At 42.8% G+C, this 27870-nt stretch overlaps 1 protein-coding gene across 1 annotated transcript; it reads left to right on the top strand.

The window, feature by feature from the left end:
- On the top strand, nt 1–27870 carry zgc:91999 (uncharacterized protein LOC445104 homolog). Its single transcript, XM_046848643.1, has 9 exons — nt 1–159; nt 424–580; nt 9608–9843; nt 10310–10465; nt 13441–13616; nt 13888–14008; nt 14181–14251; nt 27107–27186; nt 27328–27870. The coding sequence occupies exons 1-9, from the start codon at nt 115–117 to the stop codon at nt 27432–27434; spliced, it is 1149 nt and encodes a 382-aa protein (XP_046704599.1). The 5' UTR covers nt 1–114; the 3' UTR covers nt 27435–27870.

Here is a 27870-nt window from a genome sequence, read left to right as displayed (position 1 = left end):
ATTCCTGCTGCCAGATTCCAGCCAACACACACACACATACACACACACACACACTGCTCTTCGTCCTTTAACTCACACACTTTCTTTAGGCTTTAGGTGTTTGCAGCTTGACGCATGGCAGGGGAGCACGATGAAACCAACAAACTCAGCTTCTGGATGGTGAGATAACTGTTATTTTCTCTCTCTCGCTCGCGCTCTCTCTCCCTTTCTCTGACTATTACTCTGTCTTTCTCTAAGTTCTCTCCCCTCTCTCTCTCTCTCTCTCTCTCTCTCTGTAATGTTTTCTAGAGTAACCGCTGATGTTGTATATGGTAAATATACAAAATATGGTGTTAATTAAGTTATGGCATTGTAAACACTGTGTGTGTGTGTGTGTGTGTGTGTGTGTGTGTGTGTGTGTGTGTGTGTGCGTGCGTGTTTCAGCCGGGAAACTATGCCCGTACAGTTAACAGAACTCAGGACTCATTCGAGGTGTGTGATGTCATTGTGGACTGTTTTAAAGACCGAGCTCAATTGGAGAAACATTACGCTCAGCAGCTCACTGAATGGAGCAACAAGTGGAAAAAAATAACTGACTCAAGTATGTACACTACACACTACACACACACACACACACACACACACACACACACACACACACACACTCCTTGTTGCTTGTAAGTAGTCAGAGGGTTCTGTAACAGTAGCATTGACAGAATTATATTTACTTCTAATACTTTATCATTTCCATAGTAACAAGTTGTTCACTGAGACTCAATGGTGAAATAGTGACCTACCCACAGTAAAGCATGTTTTCACATTTGCTTTAATATTCTTGGAAGGAATTGCAGGGTGGAGAGAGGAGTTGTGGTATTGTATGGGGAAGTCAGGTGTGTCAGGGAAGTATGTGAGGGTGGTGCAGGACAGTGTGACAGCAATTCAATTCATGCTTATTTGCCACCGAATGTCCATTTATTACAGATAAACAATGTTGGGGTGCAGTGATGGAGATCAGAAGCAAACTGTAGTCCTGAGTCAGTGTAGCAGACTGTTGATATTAACTACAGTCCAAATCAATCCTCAAAGCTCCCGTTCTTACTCCAGAATTTCATGCAACCATCCAAGGTGTTGATGAGAAACCGTCCCCAGCTGCACAGAGTCGCCTTCAATCGAAGAGGACAAGTCAAATCAAGTCAAGAAACTTTTATTGTCATTTCAACCATATACAGCTGACGCAGTACACAGTGAAATAAAACGATGTTCCTCAAGAACCTTGATGCTACATAAAACAACAATCACAGAAACAGAAAAAAACAGGGCCAAGCACTAGTAGGTGTCCTCCCCACATAAAGTGCATGTGTGCAACATGGTGCAAACAGTGCAAAGACAACAATGTAAACAAAATATTGTCAACAAAATGTTGTGCAAAAGAGCAAATAGCAGCAATCCAGAAAGATGTGCAGAAACGGCGTGTAAACAGTTCAAGGAAATGAAGTGATGTAATGTGTGTGTGTGTGTGTGTGTGTGTGTGTGTGTGTGTGTGTGTGTGTGTGTGTGAGTTTAGTTCAGTTCTGGTTTGAGAAGCCTGATGGCTTGAGGGAAGCTGGATGTGACGGCCGAATAATCAGAACCGCTTCCCTGATGGCAGGAGAGTGAAAAGTGTGTGTGATGGGTGTGTGAGGCGTGTCTGTGAGGGGTGTGTGTGTGAGGGGTCTGTGGGGTCGTCCACAATGCTGTTGGCTTTGTGGATGCAGCGTGTGGTGTAAATGTCCATGATAGAGGGGAGAGAGACTCTGATGATCTTCTCAGCTGTTCTCACTATCCTCTGTAGGGTTTTGCGATCCGAGATGGTGCAGTTCCCAAACCAGGCAGTGATGCAGCTGCTCAAGATGCTCTCAATGGTCCCTCTGTAGAACATAGTCAGGATAGGGGGAGTGAGATGAGTTTTCCTCAGCCTTCTCAGGAAGTAGAGATGCTGCTGGGCTTTCTTGTTGATAGAGCTGGTGTTGAGTGACCAGGTGAGGTTATATGTCAAGTGAACACCAAAGAATTTGGTGCTCTTGATGATCTCCACTGTTAATCCATCGATGATTAGTGGAGAATGGTCGCTCGGTGTTCTCCTGAAGTCAACAACCATCTCTTTCAGGTTATTCGCTCCACACCAGGCTGTTAACCTTTGCACCTCCTCTCTGTATGCTGACTCATCGTTCTTGCTGATCATTGGAGAACTTGATGATTTGTATTTGAGCTGTGCATTGCTACACAGTCATAAGTCAGCAGAGTAAACAGCAGTGGGCTAAGCACACAGCCCTGAGGTCTCCCGTGCTCAGTGTGGTGATGCTGGAGATGCTGTTTCCGATCCGGACTGACTGAGGTCTCGCAGTCAGGAAGTTCAGGATCCAGTTACAGAGGGAGGTGTTCAGGCCCAGTAGGCTCAGCTTCTCAATCAGGTGCTGAGGGACACTATCCAGAGGCAGGCCTGGACAAAGTGGAAAGATCCGCGAAGGGAAGAGGGGCAGGAACAGTGATCACTGGAACTCAGGACTACATTTCGCTTCTGATCACCATCACTGTACCCCGCAACATCATATATCTGCTATAATTGGACATTCAGTGCAACCTAGATGAGGCTGCTTCCTCTCAAGGTTTCTTCCTTGTACCATCTTGGGGAGTTTTTCCTTGCCATAGTCGCCACTGGCTTGTTCATCAGGGACAAGCTTACACTTATAAAGAGACAATGTTCATTGTTAAAAGCGCTATACAAATAAAAATGAATTGAATTCAATTGATCACTGGAACCTCAGGAGCATGTTAAACTCAACCGCGAGATAAAGAGAGAGAGAGAGAGAGAGAGAGAGAGAGAGAGAGAGAGAGAGAAGGATATGGATTATAATGTGTTCTTATTTGTTGTATGAAAGTTAAGGACACTGTGCAGTTGGGGCTCCAGCAAGACTCGCTATGGCAGCATAACTAAAAGGGAGAACTAGAAGGTAACTGTCATGGCTCTGGCAATATATGACTAAAGGCATTCATCCAGCGAGCCATGTGCATCTCCCAACGGCTGGGCGCCTGTCAATCCCGTGAGGCTGAACCATCACTCCGCCCCACCGTCCCTTCTATCCCAGAACCAGAACAAATGCAGATCGGTACACAACGACTATCGAGAAGAGAGAGAGAGCACTGCCTAGCGGCATGGGCATGCCTATATTGTGGTGATCCTGGTCATTTTATCCGCCAGTGCCCTGCCCGACCCCTACATCCGTCGGTGAGTACCGTAAACCTCACCTCTGAGATCATCCACTTATAAAAATTACCTGTCAAAATCATCACCCCCACATTACCACTTCTGATTTCAGCCCTTGTAGATATGGGCTTCTCGTGAAACTTCATCTCCCAAGGATGTCTAGAGCGCTTTCAGCTTGTCTGTGAGAGAGACCCTTTGGCCAAGCTGCCAAACGGTCGAGTCTACCCACTGTCCGTCCCAGAGTGTGCAGCTATGGAGACCTATATTCAAGAAGCCTTAAAACAGGGCTTCATCACACCATTCTCTTCTCCAGTGGCTTCCAGCTTCTTCTTTTTTTTGGGATTCTCTCATTTCTATCGGATGTTCATTCGTAATTTCAGTTTGGTCACTGCCCTGCTTACCTCACTCCTGAAGGGTAAGGCCAAAACCGTTGTCTGGAAGCAGGAGGCTGAGGAGGCCTTCATGAGGTTTAAATGGAGGTTCAGTACCACCCCTCTCCTATGACACCTGGATCCCCATTTCCCATTCATAGTGGAGGTGGACACCTCCTCCACAGGAGAAGGGGCTGCACTATTCCAACATACAGGTAACCCCCCACATCTGCAACCCCTTTGGCAATTGACAACTTCTGGATCTCAAACTGGCTCTAGAAGAGTGGCGGCACTGGTTGGAGGGGGCCACGCATCAGTTTACAGTGATCACTGATCACAAGAACCTCCAATACCTTCGGAAAGCAAAATGCCAGATGGGCTTTATTTTTCACCCATTTCACAACAGTTTTAACTATCGTCCAGGCTCCAAGATTGGTAAAGCAGATGCCATGTCAAGAAACTATGCCCCCGATGACCCCATGGACCCAGAACCTATTATGAATTTAGATGAAGAAATCCAAAAGGCAACCCGTGTGGAACTTGCCCCACAAGAATGCCCTGAGGGGAGGAAATGTGTCCCAAGGACCTGCTGTCAGCCCCTGTTGAGGTCAGTCCACGAGGCTCCAGGCTCAGGCCACCCGGGTAGGTGGCAGACCCTCCTAATGCTCCGATCTTGCTACTGGTGGCCCAGTATAGTCAGAGACTTTGCAAGGTACATTCAAGATTGCTCTGTCTGTGCCATTTCAAAAACACCCTGCCACTTACCAGTGGGAAAACTGGTTCCCCTACCGGTCCCACAACGAACTTGGTCCCACTTAGAATTGATTTTGTCTCTAAACTGACAAATTTAAATGGCAACACCTGGTAGCTGTAGATTTCTTCTCCAAAGCCTGCAGATTGGTTCCCCTCCGAGGTCTGCCTACAGCTCTAGAAACCGCTGAATTACTTTTCCAACATGTGTTTCTTAATTTTGGCCTCCCTAGAGAAATAGTGTTTGACTTGGGTCCTCAGTTCACTACCCACATGTAGAAGGCGTTCCTCAAGCTACTCGGTGTTACTGTTAACTTGTCCTCTGGTTATCATCCACAGACTAACAGCCAAACAGAGCAGAAGATACAGGAGCTTGGATTCTACCTCCGATCCCACTGCCACCCGGATCAGAATAGTTGGAACGTTTTCCTCCTGTGGGCCAAGCATGCACAGAACTCCCTATGCCAAGAAACCACTGGCTTGACCCCATCTCAGTGGGTACTCGGCTTCCAACCTCCACTGTTCCCCTGGACAGAGGAACCTTCCAACATATCACTGGTTCCGAAAGAGCGAGAGAGTCTGGGAGTCGGCACACACATAGCTCCAAAGAGCCCTTAGGACCACAAAAAGGTTCGCAGATCCTCGGATTTCAGAAGCACCTCCCTACCAACCAGGAGACAAGGTGTGGTTGTCGACCCAAGATCTGCCCCCCCAACTGCCCTGCAGGAAGCTCAGTCCTCATTACAACGGGCCATTCACGATACTGTGGCGTATGAATGATGTGTATTATTGGCTCAACTTCCCTCCCAGGTACTGCATCCACCCTACTTTGCATGTGTTGCTCCCAAATCCCTTTTCTCCCTCTACCGCAGAGAACTTTGGAGCTACCAACGATCTGCCTCCCCCTGTGGTGCTAGAGCAACCCTTTGTTTACTCTGTCTGTGAGATTCTGGACTCTCAACGTCGGCATTCCACGCTGGAATACCTCGTCAATTGGGAGGGGTATGGACCAGAGGAGCTATCCTGGACCCGGCACTCCTGGAGGAGTTTCACTTCAATCACCCTGACCACCCCGCACCCAGAGGTCACGGGCATCCCCGGGGCTGGGTTAGGGCATTAGCAGCCGCCCCTGGAGTGGAGGGGTAATGTCAGAGAACCACCAGTCACGCCTTCCTCCAACACTCCACACTCTCGCTCAGCTATCTTAGATCTTCTGGACTACTGCTCCTGTGATCCTGAGTTTCTTATACTCCTCGCTATGCTTCTTGTGAAACACGCTACAGCTAAGTCTATTATTTCCTGCACACCCATTTCTTATTCTCCTGTTTATTCTGTTAAATATAACAATAAACGACACCTTGTTTTGCTCCCGTTTTTTGATGTCTGGTGTATCCGTGACATGGTGTCACGTAACACAGCCATTATAAGAGAAACATCTACCCGTTGCTGTAGTCTTCATTATTTGAGGTACCAACAAATAGCCTGCAAAACCCTGATCAGAGGCCAATAGCAGGCCATATTTCACCTTAACTAGCACCGTCTCTGTGCTATGATGAGGCTGAAATCCTGACTGATACACTTCCTAAATGTTATTCCTCAGTAGATGTGAGCAGAACTGCTGTGCTACAACCTTTTCTAGAATCTTGGAGATAAAGGGAAGGTTTGATATTGGACTGTAGTTGGACAGTTGACAGGGTGAAGGTCAGGTTTCTTAATTAGAGTGTTGATAACTGCAGTTTGAAGGATGTAGGTACATAACCAGTGCTAATGGAAGAGTTTATACATTTTAAAACAGGATCAAGGATCGGCTCTGTGCCCTTTTCTGTTTGCAATGGTGATGGACAGGTTGATGGATGTGGTCAGACAGAAGTCTCCCTGGACTATGATGTTTGTGGATTATATTGTGATTTGTGGTGAGAGTAGGTTGCAGGTGGAGAAGATCCTGGAGAGATGGAGGTACATGCTGGAGAGAAGGGGAATGAAAGTCAGTAGAAGTAAGACAGCGTACATGTGTGTGAATAATAGAGGGCAGTGGAGGGGTGCGATTGCAGGGTGAAGAGGTGGAGAAGGTGGAGGACTTTAGGTACATGGACATTGTCACAAAGCAGCTTTACAATGATAGTGAGGTAATAAAGAGTAAAAAAAATGTCCTTATAAGTATATTCCTAATGATCAAGCCGGTGGTAAAGGAAAAAGGAAGGAAAGGGAAAAACTCCCAGAGATGGTATAAGGCAGAAACCTTTAGAGGAACCAGACTTAAGAATTAGCCTATACTCATCTGAGTACATTTACATTTATATTTACGGCATTTAGCAGATGTCCGTGTCCAGAGCGACATACAAAAGTGCTTTGAGTCTCTAGCAATAAATAAATATACACTGGTATGCTAATTAAAAAATCTTAATATAAAGTAAACTATAACTCTTGATTTTTACAATGCAAACTTGATAAGTGCTAAATTAAACGTTTCATAAGGAGGTAGGTCTTCAACCGTCGCTTAAAGATAAGCAGGGACTCTGCTGAGTAGCACCAAGTGAAAGCACTGAGTGGTAATAAAGTGCTTTGAGCAGCTATGAAACACATAAGGGTTCCTTTATCACACTGGACTCTATTCAGTAAGCAGACTATCCCAACAGACAGACACCATATCTCCTGCCATCCATTTTCTCTCTCGCCCATCTAGACCAAAGTGACAACTTTGTGAGATAATGCACTTCATGGACTTAAGCGTTTAGTACAATTATGGCTCTAATCATCTCCCTATGCAACTGGATTCTGGACCTTTAATATGGTAGACCTAAATCAGCAAGGATCAGCAACTCCACACTGAACGTTGATGATATCCTGAGCTGTGTGCTCAGTTTACTGCTGTTCACACTACTGACTCATGACTGTGCTGCAGAGTACACTCATCTTATCAGGCTTCTGATGACACTAGAGTTGTGGGTCTAATCAGCATAACTAATGATTCAGAAAGGAGGTGGAGCAGCTCACAGAATTGTGTAGAGACCTCCACTTCCTACAGAGACTGTGAAGAGACAAATTTTTCCCACAGTATCCAAAATGTGCCTAAAGTGTACAAGCGAACAAGGCCAAGGATTATAAAATGTTTTGATAATGAAGACTTGATTTCAGTCCTGAGGTGGTCAAAGCACCTGCAGTCTTAAATCAGGTACCAGGTTTCTCAGAAGTCCATAGGGTTAGGCTTCGCTGCTGTTCATGTGGAGCAGCAACACAACAGAAAACTTTATTAAAAACAAGTTCCCAGATGCCATCTCATTACAATGATGAAACTAGAATGGTATGCTCATCACAACACTGCTAAGATGGTTGGAATGTTGGTTGATTTCTGAAACTATCCATCTAGCTACTGAGTTGTGTCTAAATTTCAATTCTATTTAATTCACGTCAATTTAATTTAGTTCAATTTGATTTTTTTAGAGTTTTTAACAGGGACATTCTCCCAAAGCAGCTTTTAAGGGGAGAGACTTTAAAGGGAACCTCCTTCTCAACACTGAATCAGAATCAGAATCAGAATCAGGTTTATTGGCCAAGTGTGTTGACACACACAAGGAATTTGGTTCCAGCTGTTTGTTACTCTCAAAAGTACAGACATAAATAAAAAAACCTATACATGACAAAACAGACAAGACAAGACAAAAACAGACTATACAAGACAATACAGACAATACAGACAATATGAGACAGTATAGACAGTGTGGGTAATAAATAGGGATACAGATCAGTAATGTATATAAAGTGTGGGAGTGCATGGTAGTGCAAATGACAGTATTGTGTGTCAGGTATGATTAAAAAGTTTACTGTAAAACTTTGTACAGTATATAGCAGCAATAGTGTGTGCAACATATACAGATAATGTGATGACTGACAGTTCTGTGCAGTACTCATAGATATGAGCAGGGAATATAATTATGGTCAGTTGTTAGTGAGGGTGATTGCTTGGGGAAAGAAACTGTGTCTGGCAGTTTTAGTGAACAAAGTTCTGTAGGACCTGCTGGAAGGGAGGAGTTGAAAGATTTTGTGTCCAGGGTGTGAAGGGTCATTAATGATTTTTCCTGCCCGGTTTCTGGTTCTTGTATGGTACAAGTCCTGGAGAGTGGGCAGGGAAGCACCAATGATTTTTTCTGCTGTTTTAACGTTTTTTTTTGCAGTCTGAATATCCATCATTACAGTTCCATCAGTGTTGAGGTTATAAACTGCTCAGTGATGATGTTTACATGCCCAACTGTTAATGCAAACTGTGGTCCTGAGCACATTGTAGCAGACTGTTGATATTAATTATAATCTAAATCCTTCAATGTTCTTGAGTTGCTCAGTAATTTCAGTATCTTTATTATCCATAGTGTAGAATCTTCACACATCTGACATGATCTCCATGGCTGTGAGAGACCTTCAGCATTTGAAAGCTGTGCTGGTTATTGAATTCCTGTATGCTGTAGATTCAGCAGTTACTTTAGGCATTGATGTTTCCCTGCCTGAAACATCCAGAATGTAGTAGCATGTAATCTGGAGTAAGAGTAGCACAGTTTATCTGGATATTTTCACTATTTTTGTTTTACAGATATATTTGAATACCACATCTGTATTACTAAAACCAGGCCATGCTTCAGCATTAGAAGATAAATTCAATTCAATTCAATTCAATTCAATTCAATTCATTTTTATTCATATAGCGCTTTTAACAATGAACATTGTCTCAAAACAGCTTTACACAGGTAATGTGGTGATTAAAAGTAAATATGTTCTTTGAATAAATGACAGACACAATTAACACTAACACTAATAAAAGGCATGTGCAATATTTCTTACATGTTTGTCATGGGAAACATGTTTATAACCAGTATTGTGCCAGAATTCCAATGTTTCTGTGATGTAAATGTGAAAATGTAAGATAAAGGAGAGAATCAGTGTGTAGAAACATCTCAGTAATGATCCAGAGAAATTAGAGATCATTTTCAAGGGTTATTGAGTTTGAATGCTTATGGACGAGATATTTCAGTTTTTTTTATATTTATTTATATTCAGTTTTTTTATATTTTAATGTACACATTCTTCTAGAATTCTGTTTTCACTTATATGGAACTGAGTGTAGATTATCTATCTATCTATCTATCTATCTATCTATCTATCTATCTATCTATCTATCTATCTATCTATCTATCTATCTATCTATCTATCTATCTATCTATCTATCTATCTATCTATCTATCTATCTATCTATCTATTGTTATTTTTCTTTCAGGACCGATGTATGGTTCTCTCCTGAGGGCATGGCAATGTTTTTTCTCCTCTGCCGAGCGTCTCTCTATTCTGCACACATCTATCTCTCACGCCCTTGTTTCAGAGGATGGACAGCACATTCGTTCCTGGAAGAAGGATGCATTTCAGAGGAAAATGTTTTGTGGGTTTCGAGAGTCACATAAGCTGAAGCGAGAGTTTGCACGTGCACAGAAACCCTGGATCAAAAAACTCAAGAAGGTAAGAACATCAGATGCACTGCGACCCCGCCCCAAAGACGAGATGTTTGTGTTCAGTGTGTTTTTAGGATGCTGTAGGACATTGAAATCTCCTGTAGTGTGTGAGAAATAAATCTAGCATTGATCCTCTGGATGAAACTCTGGATGGGGATGAGGGTGTCTGCTAAATACTGTAAACGTACAATTGAAACTGCACTCAACTGTCCTTTATTAGAAAACCCTAATGAATGTGTTTAATGTATTCTATAAATTGTTCAGTAATTATAACATACTCCTAGAAATAAACACACCCCTACGCCCCAAAAATAAATCATAGGAGTGATCTAGAACAACTAACAGTGGGATTTAGGACACAACTTTAAAATGTTCATGTTCTATTAGGGAAAATATCTGGAAGTGCATGAAATGCTAATGTGCTGGTGTGTGTGTGTGTGTGTGTGTGTGTGTGTGTGTGTGTGTGTGTGTAGTTGGAGAAAGCGAGACAGGCCTATCATAAATTGTGTCAGAAGGAGCAGAGTGTGTTGAATAAAGAAATTAAAGCCAAAAACAACATCAACCAAAAAGAACACACACTCAACAAAATCCAACTGGCCAAGATGACTGCAGGAGCGCACCGAGACCAGGTGAGATATATACACACACACACACACACACGCACACACACACACACACACACACACACAAACCCCCATTCTAAAACAGTTAGAACACTGTGTAAAATGTAAATAAAACAGAATTCAATGATTTGTGAAATCTTAAATCCATATTTTATTTATAGTAGAACATAGAAAATGTATCAAATGTTGAAACATTTTAAATTTGATGGAAGCAACACATGGAAGTTTTTATGCACAACCTACTTATTGGGCAGCACTACTGTGTGACTGGTTTTCCTTGTCTCATGATGTCTCTTGTCTTTTTTCTTTTCTTTTCATTTCCCATTTTTTGCACATGTGCATGTTGTGTTATTAGTTTAGAGTTATGTGTACTTCTGTGTTCCTTGTGTTCCCTTTTGTTATTTGATGTTGTTTGCTGTAGCATCTTGTTCCTGGGGAAACATTGTTTTGTTTGACTGTGTACTGCACTGTATATGGTTGAATTGACAATAAAGCCTAGTTGACTTGACTTGTCTCAAAAACGTTGGGACACTTCCATGTTTACCACTGTGTAGCATCAAGTCTTCTTTTAACAACAATGTTAAAATGTTTGGGAACTGAGGAGACCAGCTGCTGATGTTTTGGAAGAGGAATGGACTAGCCGGGACTGTAAGATGGGGACTGTAAGATGCAGGCCATTTTATTTACCGCAGGAATTTACCACAACTTTCATTGTCAGAGTGTACATTCCCCCCAGCGCTAATGCTATGGAGGCACTGTGTGAGGTCTATGGGGCTATTAGCGACCTGCAGAATTTTCACCCCAACAGATTGTTTATTATCGCCAAAGATTTTAACCATGTGAATCTCAGGACTGTGCTCCCTAAACTCCATCAGCATGTGGACTTTGCAAAGAGAGGAGTGAACATGCCTGATCATGTTTACACAAACATCCCTGATGTGTATCGTGTGGAGCCCCGACACAAATCTTGGCTACTCAGACCACATCACTGTTTTGCTAATTCCAGCATACAGACCGCTCGTCAGACGCTCTAAACCGGTTCTGAAAGCTTGGCCAGCAGAAGGTACTCTGCTCTCCAGGAGTGTTTTGAGTGCACTGACTGGGACATGTTTAGGAAGGCTGCAACCAATGGTGACCAATGGCAATGGCAATCAACTTAGAGAAGTTCACATCAGTGACCAGCTACATCAGCAAATGTGTTGATGATGTGACCATCTACAAGACCATCACTACACGCTCCAACAAAAAGCCGTGGACCCACCTGGACAAAAAGGACACATACGTACAAATGCTGTTCATAGACTTCAGCTCAGCATTTAACACAATCGTCCCTCAGCTCCTGAATAAACCTACTGGGCCTGAACTCCTCCCTCTGGGACTGGATCCTGGACTGCCTGACTGGGAGACCTCAGTCAGTGCGAATCAGGAAGAGCATCTTTGGCACCACCACACTAAGCACTGGGGCCCCTCAGGGCTTTGTGCTCAGTCCACTGCTGTTCACTCTGCTGACTCACGACTGTGTAGCAATGCACAGCTCAAATCACATCATCATGTTCACAGATGACACGACCGTGGTGGGTCTCATCAGCAAGAACAACGAGTCAGCATACAGAGAGGAGGTGCAACAGTTAACAGCCTGGTGTGGAGCAACAACCGGTCTATGAACATTGACATAACTAAAGAAATGATTGTGGACTTCAGGGGAGCACAGAACAGCCATTCTCCACTGATCATCAATGACTCCTCCATGGAGATCAAGAGCACACAATTCCTTGAAGAACACCTGGTCACTCAGCACCAGCTCGATCACCAAAATAAAGCCTTTTCTCTACTTTCTGAGAAGACAGAGGAAAGGTGTGCATTTCATCCATGGATCCTCCATTAAGGTCGTCAAGAGCACAAAATTCCTTGGTTTCACTTGGCGGATAACCTTACCTGGTCACTCAATACCAGCTCCATCATCAAGAAAGCCCAGCAGCGTCTCTACTTCCTGAGAAGGCTAAGAAAAGCCCATCTCCCTCCCCCATCCTGACCACATTCTACAGAGGGACCATTGAGAGCATCTTGAGCAGCTGCATCACTGCCTGGTTTGGGAATTGCACCGTCTCGGATCACAAGACCCTACAGAGGATAGTGAGAACAGCTGAGAAGATCATCAGAGTCTCTCTCCCCTCTATCATGGACATTTACTCCACACGCTGCATATATTATATTTATATTATATTAATATTTAATGATATGATACTGTTCCATGCTGTTCTGCGCCTCTTGACTGCTGCTGTTTCTGCACTGCATTGTGGTTATGTTTACAAACACACACTTGTTTATAGTTCTCTCTGTTACATTTCTGTATAATCATATCATACAGCAGGTTTACTGGTCAGTGCTATTGTGTGTTTTGTGTATTTGTTCCACACTGTGTTGTGTTGTCTGTCTGCACTGTTTTGCGTCTGCACTAGTTTTTGTCTGCAAACAGTGCAGTCACCAATCACTCTGTGAAGCTAAGCCACAGCGAAGTCCTGCTGTTCTAATAGATGCAGTAAGCAGTTAGAATTGTCTTTTTTTAAATAAAAAATTTAAACGAAACTAATTCATCTGGCCACAGAAGAGTTCTCCACTTTGCCTCAGTACATTTTAAATGAGTTTTGGCTCAGAGGACGGAGGTGTTTCTGGATCATGTTTACGCATATCTTCTTCTTTACATGATAGAGATTTAACCTGCATTTGTGGATGATCTGGAGAGCCTGTATGACTGTTTTAAATGCAGTGGTCCCGAAGATCATGGCCATCCAATATCCAACTTTGAGACCTGTTCCAACCATCAAATTCAAAATGACCTCTTTTTTTTTTCCTTTAAATTGTAAATGTTTTCCATGTTCTACTGTGAATAAAATATGGGTTTACAAAATGTACAAGTCATTACGTTCTGTTTGTATTTACATTTGTCACAGCAATGATGATGACGATGTTTGTTGATACAGGCACGTGAACACTATGTGAAGGTTCTGGATGATGTAATTGGTTATACTCCACGCTACATGGAGGAAATGGAGTCAGTGTTTGACCAATCACAGGAGCAGGAGAGGAAGAGGATCAGCTTCCTGAAGAACACACTGTTGTCCATACACACACACTTGGACATCACTAACAATCACAGGTAACTTACAACACTGTGTGTGTGTGTGTGTGTGTGTGTGTGTGGGTGTGCATAAACACATTTATAAAACACAATTTATAAAAACACATTTATAAAAACCTGTGATTGGTAAACGTAGTACTTCGATTATAAAAACCTAACCATCAGCTCCTGAACAAACACATTCCGAGGTAATGAGAGTTTGTGTACAAAGCAGGACACACACACACATACACACACACACACACACACACACACACACACTCTATCTTTGTGTTTGTGTGTGTTTCAGTGTGAAGGCCGTGTACAGTGATCTGTTACACACTCTCATGTCCATCAATGAGCAGGACGATTTACAGTGGTGGAAAAACAACTACGGTCCAGGAATGAACACACACTGGCCCACACTGCAGGTATGTGTATGAGTGTGTGTGTGTGTGTGTGTGTGTGTGTGTGTGTGTGTGTGTGTGTGTGTTACTTATACAACATATTAAAATAACCCCATTCATATATACCTGTGACTGGAGGCTTGAATATAAGGCATGTAACGTGTGTGTGTGTGTGTGTGTGTGTGTGTGTGTGTAGGAGTGGGTTCCACCATGTAAGAAACAGAAACATGTCAAAAAACCAAGACCACAGACTGAGGAGAGAAAAGGGTAAGACGATCATCATCATCATCATCATCATCATTATCGAATACTTTACAGACGCAGGAATGAAATTATTTTCCACCTGCTATAAAATCCCAACATCATTCAGGTAAAAATAAACAAAGCCCCTTTCCTGGTTCCTGGTCCCTGGTTGGAATGGTCACTGATGCTTTGAATGAACAAATAATACACAATCTTGGGGTCCAGTGTCGGTATACTGCAGATAGTTCTGCTTCTTTGATCTGATTGGCTGAGTGGTGTTTCTGGAGTGTCTATATTTCCTACCAACTCACTGTGTGTATATCACTCCTTCTCCCCACTCATCTTTTCATCCATGTCCAATTCTACTTCCTGGTAGAGTTATTGACATCATCAGTGGATATGGCAAATAATTCATTTCAGAAATATAAAATTTTTCTTTAAATGCATCTCCATTTCCAGAAAAGTAAAATGTAAATAAAATCAGAATGCAATGATCAGTTTTATAAATGCATATTCTAAAAACTTTCTTTCGGCTTCTCCTGATAGGGGGCGCCACAGCGGCACATTTTTAACGCTGGATGCCCTTCCTAACACAACCCTCCCCAATTTATCTGGGCTTGGGACCGGCACTGAAAGTGGCTGGGGTTGGTTCCCTGGCCGGGGATCGAACCCGGGCTGCAGCGGTGAGAGCGCCGCATCCTAAACACTAGACCACCAGGGACCCTTTATAAATGCATATTCTATTTACAATTAAACATAGAAAACATACCTTATGTTTAAATTGATATTTATACCATTTTAAGAAAATACCATTTCTCTTTTTTCAGTTGCAACACGTCTCAAAAAAAGTTGTTAAAGGAACATGTTTGCCACTTTGAAGCATTACATATGTGTCTGATACAGGATTCCAGCTGCTCAACAGTATTTTTAGATGATGGTCTAGACTGCAGACAGGCCAATTCAGAACCCAGACTCTTCTACTACAAACTCATGCTATTGTAATGGATGCAGTATACAGTTAGCATTGTCTTGCTTATATATACAAGACTGTCCCTGAAATAGACATTTTCTTGATGGAAGCATTTGTTGCTCTGAAACCTGTAAATAACGTTGGAGATTTTCTAATTGTTCAAGCTGCCCATTCCACAGGCACAGAGAACGTGGTGTCCATGGTTTCCAAAAAGAAATAAACATTTTAATTCGTCTGAACACAGAACAGTTTTCCATTTTGCCTCAGTACATTATACACGAGCTTTTGGCCCCATTTGTGGCAATGACATAGAGAACTGTGTTCACATATAATGATTTCTGGAGGTGTTGATGATCACATGCATTGATTTTCATTACAGAATCATGACTGTTTTAAAAGATCATGGGCATAAAATATAGATTTTTCCTTGTAAATCAGCACTCAGTACTCTTCAATAAAAGTTTATTCATTGCCAGAATTTGCAGCTTTGGACACATGACCTTCTGACGAGTTGTTCCACTGAGCTACTTTTGCAGTCATAATTCCCGTCCCATGTCCCCACAGCAGTGCCCACAGTCCCATCACCCTGCATCAATACCATGCTGAAGGTTTTGGAGTAAATTGGAAACACTTCACTAATGACAGTATAACGTATACTTACTTTTAAACACCATGTGGTGGGCGAAGAAAGTGCAAGAACTGTAATTGAGAAACACAAGGATTCAATTAATTTAATCCGACTACGCCACCCTGGTGGAGCGACAGGAAAATACTTCCCGTAGAGAAACACTGATAAGTTTTAACAATTGAGGGAAAATAACGAAAAATACCAGGCGTGAATATCTTTTTAAAAAGAAGAAAGAAAAACATCACTATCAATAGAATATTTTTCCTTACAAACACACACTATGGATATGTCTCCGAGCCAGGCTTAGCGGGAACAAGGCAGGCCGGTTGCAGCTCAGGAGGCTTCCAAACCAACCCAATTCACTCCAAATTACACACCGTGCACACTGTGTAACATTCTCTCGAAAGAAACAGCCGGCCTTCCCTTTTCAACACTACACCCTCACGGCTCCTAAAGATGCGCATGTTAACCAGAGGTTACAATAACAATTAACACAAAATTTCGTGGTAAAGTCGAATAAAAATAAAATCAACCAATAACCAGCTCATAACAAATCAGACAGAAAAAAAATGATTTACATTTACAACAAGAACCAAAATCGCTGCCAAGGACAATCCAGTGCAAAATATAAACAAAACAAGGCCCAGGGGAATGTATCTAAAGCAATTCAAATGAAATAAAAGAGAAACTTGGCAGTCACGAGGCTCGTAGCTCCCAACCCAACGGCCCGAGCAGCAGTCAAATCACAAGCAAAGCACCATCAGTATCTATAAGCCAAAGAGCAGTAACATCACTAACAAAGCAGCAGCGATGCCCACAAGTAAACCAGCGATAAAATCTGGAGCAAAGCAGCAGCAATTTCCGTAAGCAAACCAGCAGCGTCATCGTCACAGAGCCTCTTCAGCTAGGCATAGCGCTTACAGCATTAATGTTCCAACTCACTGTTAATGCAAAAAAATCTGAACATTAAACACTAAAACTAAATTTAAAATGAAAGCTGCAAGCAGCGCCGGGCTCACCGCCACCCGGTGGACTAAGGAAAACAGTAAACAGTGGGGCGAGGTGCATGAAAGCGAGTAAAGACGGGAGAATTATTGCACAGTCATTTCAAAGTGCCACACTTCTTGTTGCCAGCAGGTGGCGCTATGACTATAACTAAATCTGCAAATGTAGATCTGTTCAGATCAGGAGTCTTATCAATCATGTGAAGTTTGGGGCAGATTGGACATTGTATGTCCCAGTTATAGCAACTTCCCTTTTTCATGGCGAATCCTCGAAATTTGTCAGACCACCATGGACACGCCCTTCAACGAAAACTCTAGATCTTCGCAAAGTAACATAACAAAGGCCTTTAGATTATACCTACCAAATTTGGTGTTGATCTGATCAAATCTCAACTGTTATTCCCATGACGAGACATTGAAATTTGTGACGCCGCCATGGACACGCCCTTTAACGAACACTCAAGATCTTCACAAATCACTAGCACAAAGGCCTTAAGATAAGATTGACCAAATACAAAAGGGGATGGCATTAAATTTCTAGGAGTAGTTCATTGCACAGTAAAACATCACACTTCCTGTTGCCAGCAGGTGGCGCTATCACTATTACTAAATATGGAAATGTAGATCTGTTCAGATCAGGAGTCTTATCAATCATGTGAAGTTTGGGGCAGATTGGACATTGTATGTCCGAGTTATAGCAACTTCCCTATTTTATGGCGAATCCTCGAATTTTGTCAGACCACCATGGACACGCCCTTCAACGAAAACTCTTGATCTTTGCAATGTAACATTGCAAAGGCCTTTAGGTTATACCTACCAAATTTGGTGTCGATCTGAACAAATCTCAACTGTTATTCCCATGGCGAAGCATTGACACTTGTCGCGCTATGACTATTACTAAAAATGAAAATGTAGATCTGGTCAGATCTTGAGTCTTATCAATCATGTGAAGTTTGGGGCAGATTGGACATTGTATGGTCGAGTTATGGCTACTTCCGTTTTCATGGCGAATCGTCAAAATTTGTCAGACCACCAAGGGCACGCCCTTTGATGAAAACTCTAGATCTTAGCAATTTAACATTGCAAAAGCCTTTAGATTATGCGTACCAAATTTGGTGTTGATCTGAACAAATCTCTAGGAGGATGGCAAAAACGGCCAAAAATTTGCTCATACAATTAAAAATACCCGACTTCCTGTTGGGTGTCGGATTTGGTACCAAGAGACTTTTTTGTAGGTCTTAGTGTGGTACATGTGTCTACCGATTTTCAGACATGTATGTGAAACATAGCTTGAGCCACACACCGTTGAACGTGTATAGGTGGCGCTACTGAGCCGGTTTGGCCACATCCACTTTTGAGGAACATGGCGTACCTAATCTTTCGACCTTTTTCACTGTGTACGCAAAGTTTCATGAGTTTTCGAGCAAAAAAAATGCAAAAAATAATAATAATTATAATTAAAGCTGCAAGCAGCGATGTGCGGGCCCTCGCCGGGCTCACTGCCACCCGGCGGCCTGAGGAAAACAGTGAACAGTGGGGCGAGATGCATGTAAGCGAGTAAAGACGGGATAATTATGGCACAGTCATTTCAAAGTGCCACACTTCTTGTTGCCAGCAGGTGGCGCTATGACTATAACTAAATATGGAAATGTGGATCTTTTCAGATCAGGAGTCTTATCAATCATGTGAAGTTTGGGGCAGATTGGACATTGTATGTCCGAGTTATAGCAACTTCCCTTTTTCTTGGCGAATCCTCGAATTTTGTCAGACCACCATGGACACGCCCTTCGCAATTTATCATCTACAATGTCTCAGCATCATGTTGACCACGTTTGGTGTCAATTGCATAAATATCCTGGGAGGAGTATTTAAAAGTTCACCACATGCAACTGTCAAAAAATCGACCTTTTGTGACTGACACACTTCCTGGCGCCTGTTGGTGGTGCTATGCCCTAGATTCACAATTGGCACAACGATGCGATCGAAATCCTTGGCAGAACATACACACCGCGTGTTATCTGAATAAGAAATGTTTTGCTTTAGATATTAAACATTTCCTGTTCTCCGAATATGCCATAAATTCGTCGCCTCGCCATGGCAGCACCGTTCGAGATATCAAAAATCCCTTCGCAATTTAGCAAGTCCAATGTCTCGGCATCATGTTCACCATGTTTGATGTCAATCGCATGAATTCCCTAGGAGGAGTATTTAAAAGTTCACCGCATGCACTTATAAAACAAACCAAAATGGCTGACTTCCTGTTGGGCATAGCTCATAGTTTAGAGGGCGAAAGTTGTTCGGCTCGATGAGATCTATATGCGTACCAACTCTCGTACATGTGCGAACATAATTGCCCGATCTGTGCACGAATGTTTGTTTTTTAATTACAGGGGGCGCTACAGAGCCCCCCTGCCACGCCTGTATACCAGCCTTTGTACGGCCCTAGTGACAAAGGACTCTGACGTGTGTGCCAAATTTCAAGAGTTTTCGAGTATGTTAAGGGACCTCTAATGACCAATGTGTGTAAAAAAAAAAAATAATAATAATAATAATAATAAATTCTAAGGAAAACAATAGGGCTTCGCACCTCTGGTGCAGGCCATTCTGGCCTTCTCCTCGGTGCTCGGGCCCTAAATATAGCTGCAAGCAGCGATGGCGGGCCCTCGCACATTTGTGTATCGCTATACGGTGCCCCCCAGAAAACAATGCACGGTGTGCAAGTGCATCAAGTGGGTAAATATCAGTGGACTATTTTATGTTGTTACTGACCCATTTGGGGACTGTAAGTAAAAGAAACCCCACATTTTAGACAAACAGGGGCGCTAGTGGGCCACTTAAGAGACACACTATTGTCCGACCTTTTTGTCCACACTTGTGATGTATGTGACTTGTCAAATGTGATGTATGTGTCAAATTTCAAGATAATCTAAGCACGCCAAAAGCCTTAAATATGCCTGAAATAAAAGTAAAGTTTGACGCGTTGCCATGGGAACAGCGTTCGAGATATCAAAAATCACGTTGCAATTTATCATCTACAATGTCTCCGCATCATGTTGATTACGTTTGGTGTCAATCGCATAAATATCCTGGGAGGAGTATTTAAAAGGTCACCACATGCAACTCTAAAAAAATCCACCTTTTGTGACTGACACACTTCCTGGCGCCTGTTGGTGGCGCTAGGTCCAAGATTCACAATAGGCACATCGATGCGATCGGAATCCTTGGCCGAACATACAAACCGCGTGTCATACAATTAGAAATTTTTTTGCTTTAGATATTAGACACTTCCTGTTTCTCTGAATTCGCCATAAATTTGTCGCCTCGCCATGGCAGCACCGTTCGAGATATCAAAAATCCCTTCACAATTTCGCAAGTGCAATGTCTCGGCATCATGTTCACCACTTCTGATGTCAATCGCATGAATTCCCTAGGAGGAGTATTTAAAAGTTCACCACATGCACTTTTGAAACCATCCAAAATGGCCGACTTCCTGTTGGGCAGAGCTAATAGGTTTGATCGTAAAAGTTGTTCGGGTCGATGGGATCTATATGCCTACCAACTCTCGTTCATGTGCGTACATGTTTGCCTGATCTGTGCACCAATATTTGTTTTTGCATTACAGGGGGCGCTACAGAGCCCTATTGCTATGCCTATGTTCCAGCCTTTGACAGGTCCTAATGGCAGACGACTTTGACGTCTGTGCCAAATCTCCGGTGTTTTCGAGCATGTTAAGGCACCCAAAGTGCATGCCAAGTGCTTCAATACGCCTGAAAATGAAAGTTTGAGGCGTTGCCATGGGAACGGCGTTCGAGATATCAAAAATCCCTTGGCAATTTATTATCTACAATGTCTCAGCATCATGTTGACCACGTTTGGTGTCAATCGCATAAATATCCTGGGAGGAGCATTTAAAAGTTCACCACATGCAACTGTCAAAAAATCCACCTTTTGTGACTGACACACTTCCTGGCGCCTGTTGGTGGCGCTATGTCCGAGATTCACAATAGGCACATCGATGCGATCGGAATCCTTGGCCGAACATACACACCGTGTCGTCCGAATTAAACATTTTTGCTTTAGATATTAGACACTTCCTGTTTCTCTGAATTCGCCATAAATTTGTCGCCTCGCCATGGCAGCACCGTTCGAGATATCAAAAATCCCTTCGCAATTTAGCAAGTCCAATGTCTCGGCATCATGTTCGCCACGTTTGATGTTGTTCGGGTCGATGAGATCTATATGCGTACCAACTCTCGTACATGTGCGAACATAATTGCCCGATCTGTGCACGAATGTTTGTTTTTTAATTACAGGGGGCGCTACAGAGCCCCCCTGCCACGCTTGTATACCAGCCTTTGTACGGCCCTAGTGACAAAGGACTCTGACGTGTGTGCCAAATTTCAAGAGTTTTCGAGCATGTTAAGGGACCTCTAATGACCAATGTGTGTAAAAAAAAAAAATAAAAAATTAAAAAAATAAATAAATTCTAAGGAAAACAATAGGGCTTCGCACCTCTGGTGCAGGCCATTCTGGCCTGCTCCTCGGTGCTCGGGCCCTAAAAATACGACACAATTACAATAGGGTCCTACGCACCATAGGTGCTCGGGCCCTAAATATAGCTGCAAGCAGCGATGGCGGGCCCTCGCACGTTTGTGTATCGCTATACGGTGCCCCCCAGAAAACAATGCACGGTGGGCAAGTGCATCAAGTGGGTATATATCAGTGGACTATTTTATGTTGGTACTGACCCATTTGGGGACTGTAGGTAAAAGAAACCCAACATTTTATACAAACGGGGAGGCTAGTGAGCCACTTAAGAGACACACCCTTGTCCGACCTTTTTGTCCACACTTAACAGCCGACAAATGTGATGTGTGTTAAATTTCAAGATAATCTAAGCACGCCAAAAGCCTTAAATATGCCTGAAATAAAAGTAAAGTTTGAGGCGTTGCCATGGAAACGGCGTTCGAGATATCAAAAATCCCTTTGCAATTTATAATCAACAATGTCTCGGCATCATGGTGATTACGTTTGGTGGCAATCGCATGAATATCCTGGGAGGAGTATTTAAAAGTTCACCACATGCAACTGTAAAAAAATCCACCTTTTGTGACTGACACACTTCCTGGCGCCTGTTGGTGGCGCTATGTCCGAGATTCACAATAGGTACATCGATGCGATTGGAATCATAGGCCGAACATACACACTGCGTGTCATCCGAATAAGACATTTTTTGCTTTAGATATTAGACACTACCTGTTTCCCTGAATTCGCCATAAATTTGTCGCCTCGCCATGGCAGCACCGTTCAAAATATCAAAAATCCCTTCACAATTTAGCAAGTGCAATGTCTCGGCATCATGTTTCCCACGTTTGATGGAAATCGCATGAATTCTTTAGGAGAAGTATTTAAAAGTTCACCGCATGCACTTATAAAACAACCCAACATGGCCGACTTCCGGTTGGGCGGGGCTAATAGGTTTGATTGTGAAAGTTGTTTGGGTCTATGAGATCTATATGCATACCAACTCTCGTACATGTGCGTACATGTTTGCCCGATCTGTGCACCGATATTTGTTTTTGCATTTCAGGGGGCGCTACAGAGCCCCCCTGCCACGCCTATGTTCCAGTCTTTGACCGGTCCTAATGGCAGACGACTTTGACGTCTGTGCCAAATCTCGGGTGTTTTCGAGCATGTTAAGGCACACAAAGTGCATGCCAAGTGCTTAAATATGCCTGAAATAAAAGTAAAGTTTGACGCGTTGCCATGGGAACAGCGTTCGAGATATCAAAAATTCCCTCGCAATTTATTATCTACAATGTCTCAGCATCATGTTGACCACGTTTGGTGTCAATCGCATAAATATCCTGGGAGGAGTATTTAAAAGTTCACCACATGCAACTGTCAAAAAATCCACCTTTTGTGACTGACACACTTCGTGGCACCTGTTGGTGGCGCTATGTCCGAGATTCACAATAGACACATTGTTGCGATCGGGATCCTTGGCCGAACATAGACACCGCGTGTCGTCCGAATAAAACATTTTTTGCTTTAGATATGAAACACTTCCTGTTCTCCAAATTCGCCATAAATTTGTCGCCTCGCCATGGCAGCACTGTTCGAGATATCAAAAATCCCTTCGCAATTTAGCAAGTCCAATGTCTCGGCATCATGGTCACCACGTTTGATGTCAATCGCATGAATTCCCTAGGAGGAGTATTTAATAGTTCACCGCATACACTTATAAAACAAACCAAAATGGCTGACTTCCTGTTGGGCGGAGCTCATATTTTAGAGGGCAAAAGTTGTTCGGGTCGATGAGATCTATATGCGTACCAACTCTCGTGCATGTGCGTACATAATTGCTCGATCTGTGCACGACTGTTTGTTTTTTAATTACAGGGGGCGCTACAGAGCCCCCCTGCCACGCCCGTATTCCAGCCTTTGTCCGGCCCTAGTGACAAAGGACTTGGACGTGTGTGCCAAATTTCAAGAGTTTTCGAGTATGTTAAGGGACCTCAAATGGCCAATGTGTGTAAAAAAAAAAAAATAAATAAATAAATTCTAAGGAAAACAATAGGGCTTCGCACCTCTGGTGCAGGCCATTCTGGCCTGCTTCTCGGTGCTCGGGCCCTAATAAAAAACGACACAATTACAATAGGGTCCTACGCACCATAGGTGCTCGGGCCCTAATAAAGAAACGACACAATAACAATAGGGTCCTACGCACCTTTGGTGCTCGGGCCCTAAATATAGCTGCAAGCAGCGATGGCGGGCCCTCGCACGTTTGTGTATCGCTATACGGTGCCTCCCAGAAAACAATGCACGGTGGGCAAGTGCATCAAGTGGGTAAATATCAGTGGACTATTTTATGTTGTTACTGACCCATTTGGGAACTGTAGGTAAAAGAAACCCCACATTTTAGACAAACGGGGGCGCTAGTGAGCCACTTAAGAGACACACTGTTGTCCGACCTTTTTGTCCACACTTAACAGCCGACAAATGTGATGTATGTGTCAAATTTCAAGTTAATCTAAGCACGCCAAAAGCCTTAAATATGCCTCAAATTCACGTTGCAATTTATCATCTACAATGTCTCGGCATCATGTTGATTAAGTTTGGTGTCAATCGCTTGACTATTCTAGGAGGAGTATTTAAAAGTTCACCGCATGCACTTATAAAACAACCCAACATGGCCGACTTCCTGTTGGGCGGAGCTAATAGGTTTGATTGTGAAAGTTGTTCGGTCTATGAGATCTATATGCATACCAACTCTTGTACATGTGCGTACATTTGGCCGATCTGTGCACCAATATTTGTTTTTGCATTACAGGGGGCGCTACAGAGCCCTACTGCCACGTCTGTGCCTAATCTCCGGTGTTTTCGAGCATGTTAAGGCACCCAAAGTGCATGACAAGTGCTTAATTACGCCTGAAAATGAAAGTAAAGTTTGATGCGTTGCTATGGGAACAGCGTTTGAGATATCAAATATCCCTCCTTAATTTATTATCTACAATGTCTCAGCATCATGTTGACCACGTTTGGTGTCAATCGCATGAATATCCTGGGAGGAGTATTTAAAAGTTCACCACATGCAACTGTCAAAAAATCCACCTTTTGTGCAGCTATATTTATTTATTAGGCCCGAGCACCGAGAAGCAGGCCAGAATGGCCTGCACCAGAGGTGCGAAGCCCTATTGTTTTCCTTAGAATTTATTTATTTTTTTTTATTTTATTATTTTTTTTTTTTTACACACATTGGTCATTAGAGGTCCCTTAACATACTCGAAAACTTTCGAAATTTGGCACACACGTCAGAGTGAGGCTGGTATACAGGCGTGGCAGGGGGCTCTGTAGCGCCCCTGTAATGCAAAACAAATATCGGTGCACAGATGGGGCAAACATGTACACACATGTAAGAGAGTTGGTATGCATATAGATCTCATCGACCGAACAACTTTCGCCCTCTAAACTATGAGGTACGCCCAACAGGAAGTCAGCCATTTTGGTTTGTTTTATAAGTGCATGCGGTGAACTTTTAAATACTCCTCCTAGGGAATTCATGCGATTGACATCAAACGTGGCGAACATGATGGCGAGACATTGGACTTGCTAAATTGTGAAGGGATTTTGATATCTCGAACGGTGCTGCCATGGCGAGGCGACAAATTTATGGCGAATTTGGAGAACAGGAAGTGTTTAATATCTAAAGCAAAAAATGTGTTATTCGGACGACAAGTGGTGTGTATGTTCGGCCAAGGATTCCGATCGCATCGATGTGCCTATTGTGAATCTCGGACATAGCGCCACCAACAGGCGCCAGGAAGTGTGTCAGTCACAAAGGTGGATTTTTGACAGTTGCATGTGGTGAACTTTAAATACTCCTTCCAGGATATTTATGCGATTGACACCAAACGTGGTCAACATGATGCCGAGACATTGTAGATGATAAATTGCGAAGGATTTTGATATCTTGAACACCGTTCCCATGGCAAAGCCTCAAACTTTACTTTTATTTCAGGCATATTTAAGCATTTGGCATGCACTTTGTGTGTCTTAACATGCTCGAAAACACCGGAGATTTGGCACAGACGTCAAAGTCGTCTGCCATTAGGACCGGTCAAGGCTGGAACATAGGCGTGGCAATAGGGCTCTGTAGCGCCCCTGTAATGCAAAACAAATATCGGTGCACAGATGGGGCAAACATGTACACACATGTAAGAGAGTTGGTATGCATATAGATCTCATCGACCCGAACAACTTTCACAATTAAACCTATTAGCTCCGCCCAACAGGAAGTCGGCCATGTTGGGTTGTTTTATAGGTGCATGTGGTGAACTTTTAAATACTCCTCCTAGGGAATTCATGCAATTGACATCAAATGTGGAGAACATGATGCCGAGACATTGCCCTTGCTAAATTGCGAAGGGATTTTTGATATTTTGAACGGTGCTGCCGTGGCGAGGCAACAAATTTATGGCGAATTCAGTGAAAAAGTTAGTGTCTAATATCTAAAGCAAAAAATGTCTTATTTGGATGACATGCTGTGTATATGTTCGGACAAGGATTTCGATCGCATCAATGTGCCTATTGTGAATCTCGGACATAGCACCACCAACAGGCGCCAGGAAGTGTTTCAGTCACAAAAGGTGGATTTTTGACAGTTGCATGTGGTGAACTTTAAATACTCCTCCCAGGATATTTATGCGATTGACACCAAAAGTGGTCAACATGATGCTGAGACATTGTAGATGATAAATTGAGGAGGAATTTTTGATATATCAAACGCTGTTCCCATAGCAACGTGTCAAACTTTACTTTCATTTTCAGGCGTAATTATGCACTTGGCATGCACTTTGAGTGCCTTAACATGCTCAAAAACACCGGAGATTAGGCACAGACGTGGCAGTAGGGCTCTGTAGTGCCCCCTGTAATGCAAAAAAAATGCAAAAAAAAAAAAAAATAAATAAATAAATAAATAAATTCTAAGGAAAACAATATGGCTTCGCACCTCTGGTGCAGGCCATTCTGGCCTGCACCAGAGGTGCTCAGGCCCTAATAAATAAACGGAAGGAAAACAATAGGGTCCTACGCACCTTCGGCGCTCGGGCCCTAATAATAATAAAAAAAACGACACAATTACAATAGGGTCCTACGCACCATAGGTGCTTGGGCCCTAAAAAAGGTCTTTACTTAGGTTGAACAAAGGTGCAGCTGTATGGCTACTCAGAACAAGTGTGAACTCTAACACAACTTGTAACACACTTGTTTCGCCAGCTCCGCTTCAATTAAACTATAGATAATAAAAATATTAAGTTGTCATTTACACCATTACACAGTCAACAGGTTATATTTATACCTAAATGCCAACAGGAACAGCATGGAATTTATCCTCTATGTCACCACGCACCAAAACAAGGGTCTTTAAATACTGTGGCCGCTTTCACCTCATTAGGCCACCAATCACAGCCCACCCAGGCCAGAGGATTAAATCACTTATCCTGCCAAAAGTAGTTTGAATGTGAAGGTTCATTCTAAGCACAGTCACATGACCCATTAAAGGGTGTGTATACTCATGCAACCAGGATGCAATGTGTTTGTGATTTTTCTTCTATTTTTGTTCCTGAATGCTGTTGACTGATATTTCACATTAAAGGTGGAAAAAATATCCGATGATCTGATAACTCTTTGCTCAATTTTTGGTTGTAAATAAAAGGATTATAAAGTAAGGATATTTATACATTTGGTCTCTCTCTCTCTCTCTCTCTCTCTCTCAGGGTGATGATTGGTGGAGTGCGTGTCCGAGCTCTGTACACTTACACAGGGGAAGGTGAAGATGAGCTGTCATTCAAAGCAGGTGACCATGCTTATTTCATATTTGGCCATGCCTACACCTCTTCCTGGATTATAGATGTAATCATTTGAAGGTTTTGTGTGTGTGTGTGTGTGTGTGTATGTGTATGTGTGTGTGTGTGTGTTTGTGTGTGTGTGTGAGAAGGTGAAGAGTTTCTGAAGGTGGAGGATGAAGATGACCAGGGGTGGTGTCGTGGAATAAAAGAAGGAGTGGAAGGCTACTATCCAGCCAATTATGTTCTGCCAGTGTAGTGACATCATCACTATGTACTGTTACTGACATCAGAAAGGGGGCGGGGCTTATGTTGTGTGAAGGTTGCCACAGAAGCTGTCAAACACACACACACACACACACACACACACACACACACACACACACACACACACACAGAGTTTTTAAATTCTTGCTGCCCCCTTTTGGACAAAATGAAAAGTTAAATATATGTTTAAATGAAATGGTGGTGAGATGTTCCAAACATTTCTCCTGGTTTTACTCTGATGCTTCTGTTTCTCCTCTTAAATAAATACAAGTCACAAAAATATGAATTTATCATAGATATACAGAACAGATGTAGAGCAGTAGAGATTATATTTCCGTGGTCAAGATGCAGTAAAGATGTTCCCATCAACACTAACATCAATGATACCAATGAGTTCCTTTATTTCTATTAAAACTCAGTTCCTCTGA

Source organism: Silurus meridionalis, chromosome 4, assembly GCF_014805685.1.
Source record: "Silurus meridionalis isolate SWU-2019-XX chromosome 4, ASM1480568v1, whole genome shotgun sequence".
Lineage (NCBI taxonomy): Eukaryota > Metazoa > Chordata > Actinopteri > Siluriformes > Siluridae > Silurus > Silurus meridionalis.
This window is presented reverse-complemented; position numbering and strand designations above follow the sequence as displayed.

What these genes read in the sequence shown, in the direction of transcription:
- zgc:91999 (XM_046848643.1), top strand. Translation starts at nt 115, where the DNA reads ATGGCAGGGGAGCACGATGAAACCAACAAACTCAGCTTCTGGATG. An exon ending in GAAAAAAATAACTGACTCAA is followed by an intron (nt 581 to 9,607) that starts GTATGTACACTA and finishes TTTTTCTTTCAG; the next exon opens with GACCGATGTATGGTTCTCTC. An exon ending in TGAGCTGTCATTCAAAGCAG is followed by an intron (nt 27,187 to 27,327) that starts GTGACCATGCTT and finishes GTGTGTGAGAAG; the next exon opens with GTGAAGAGTTTCTGAAGGTG.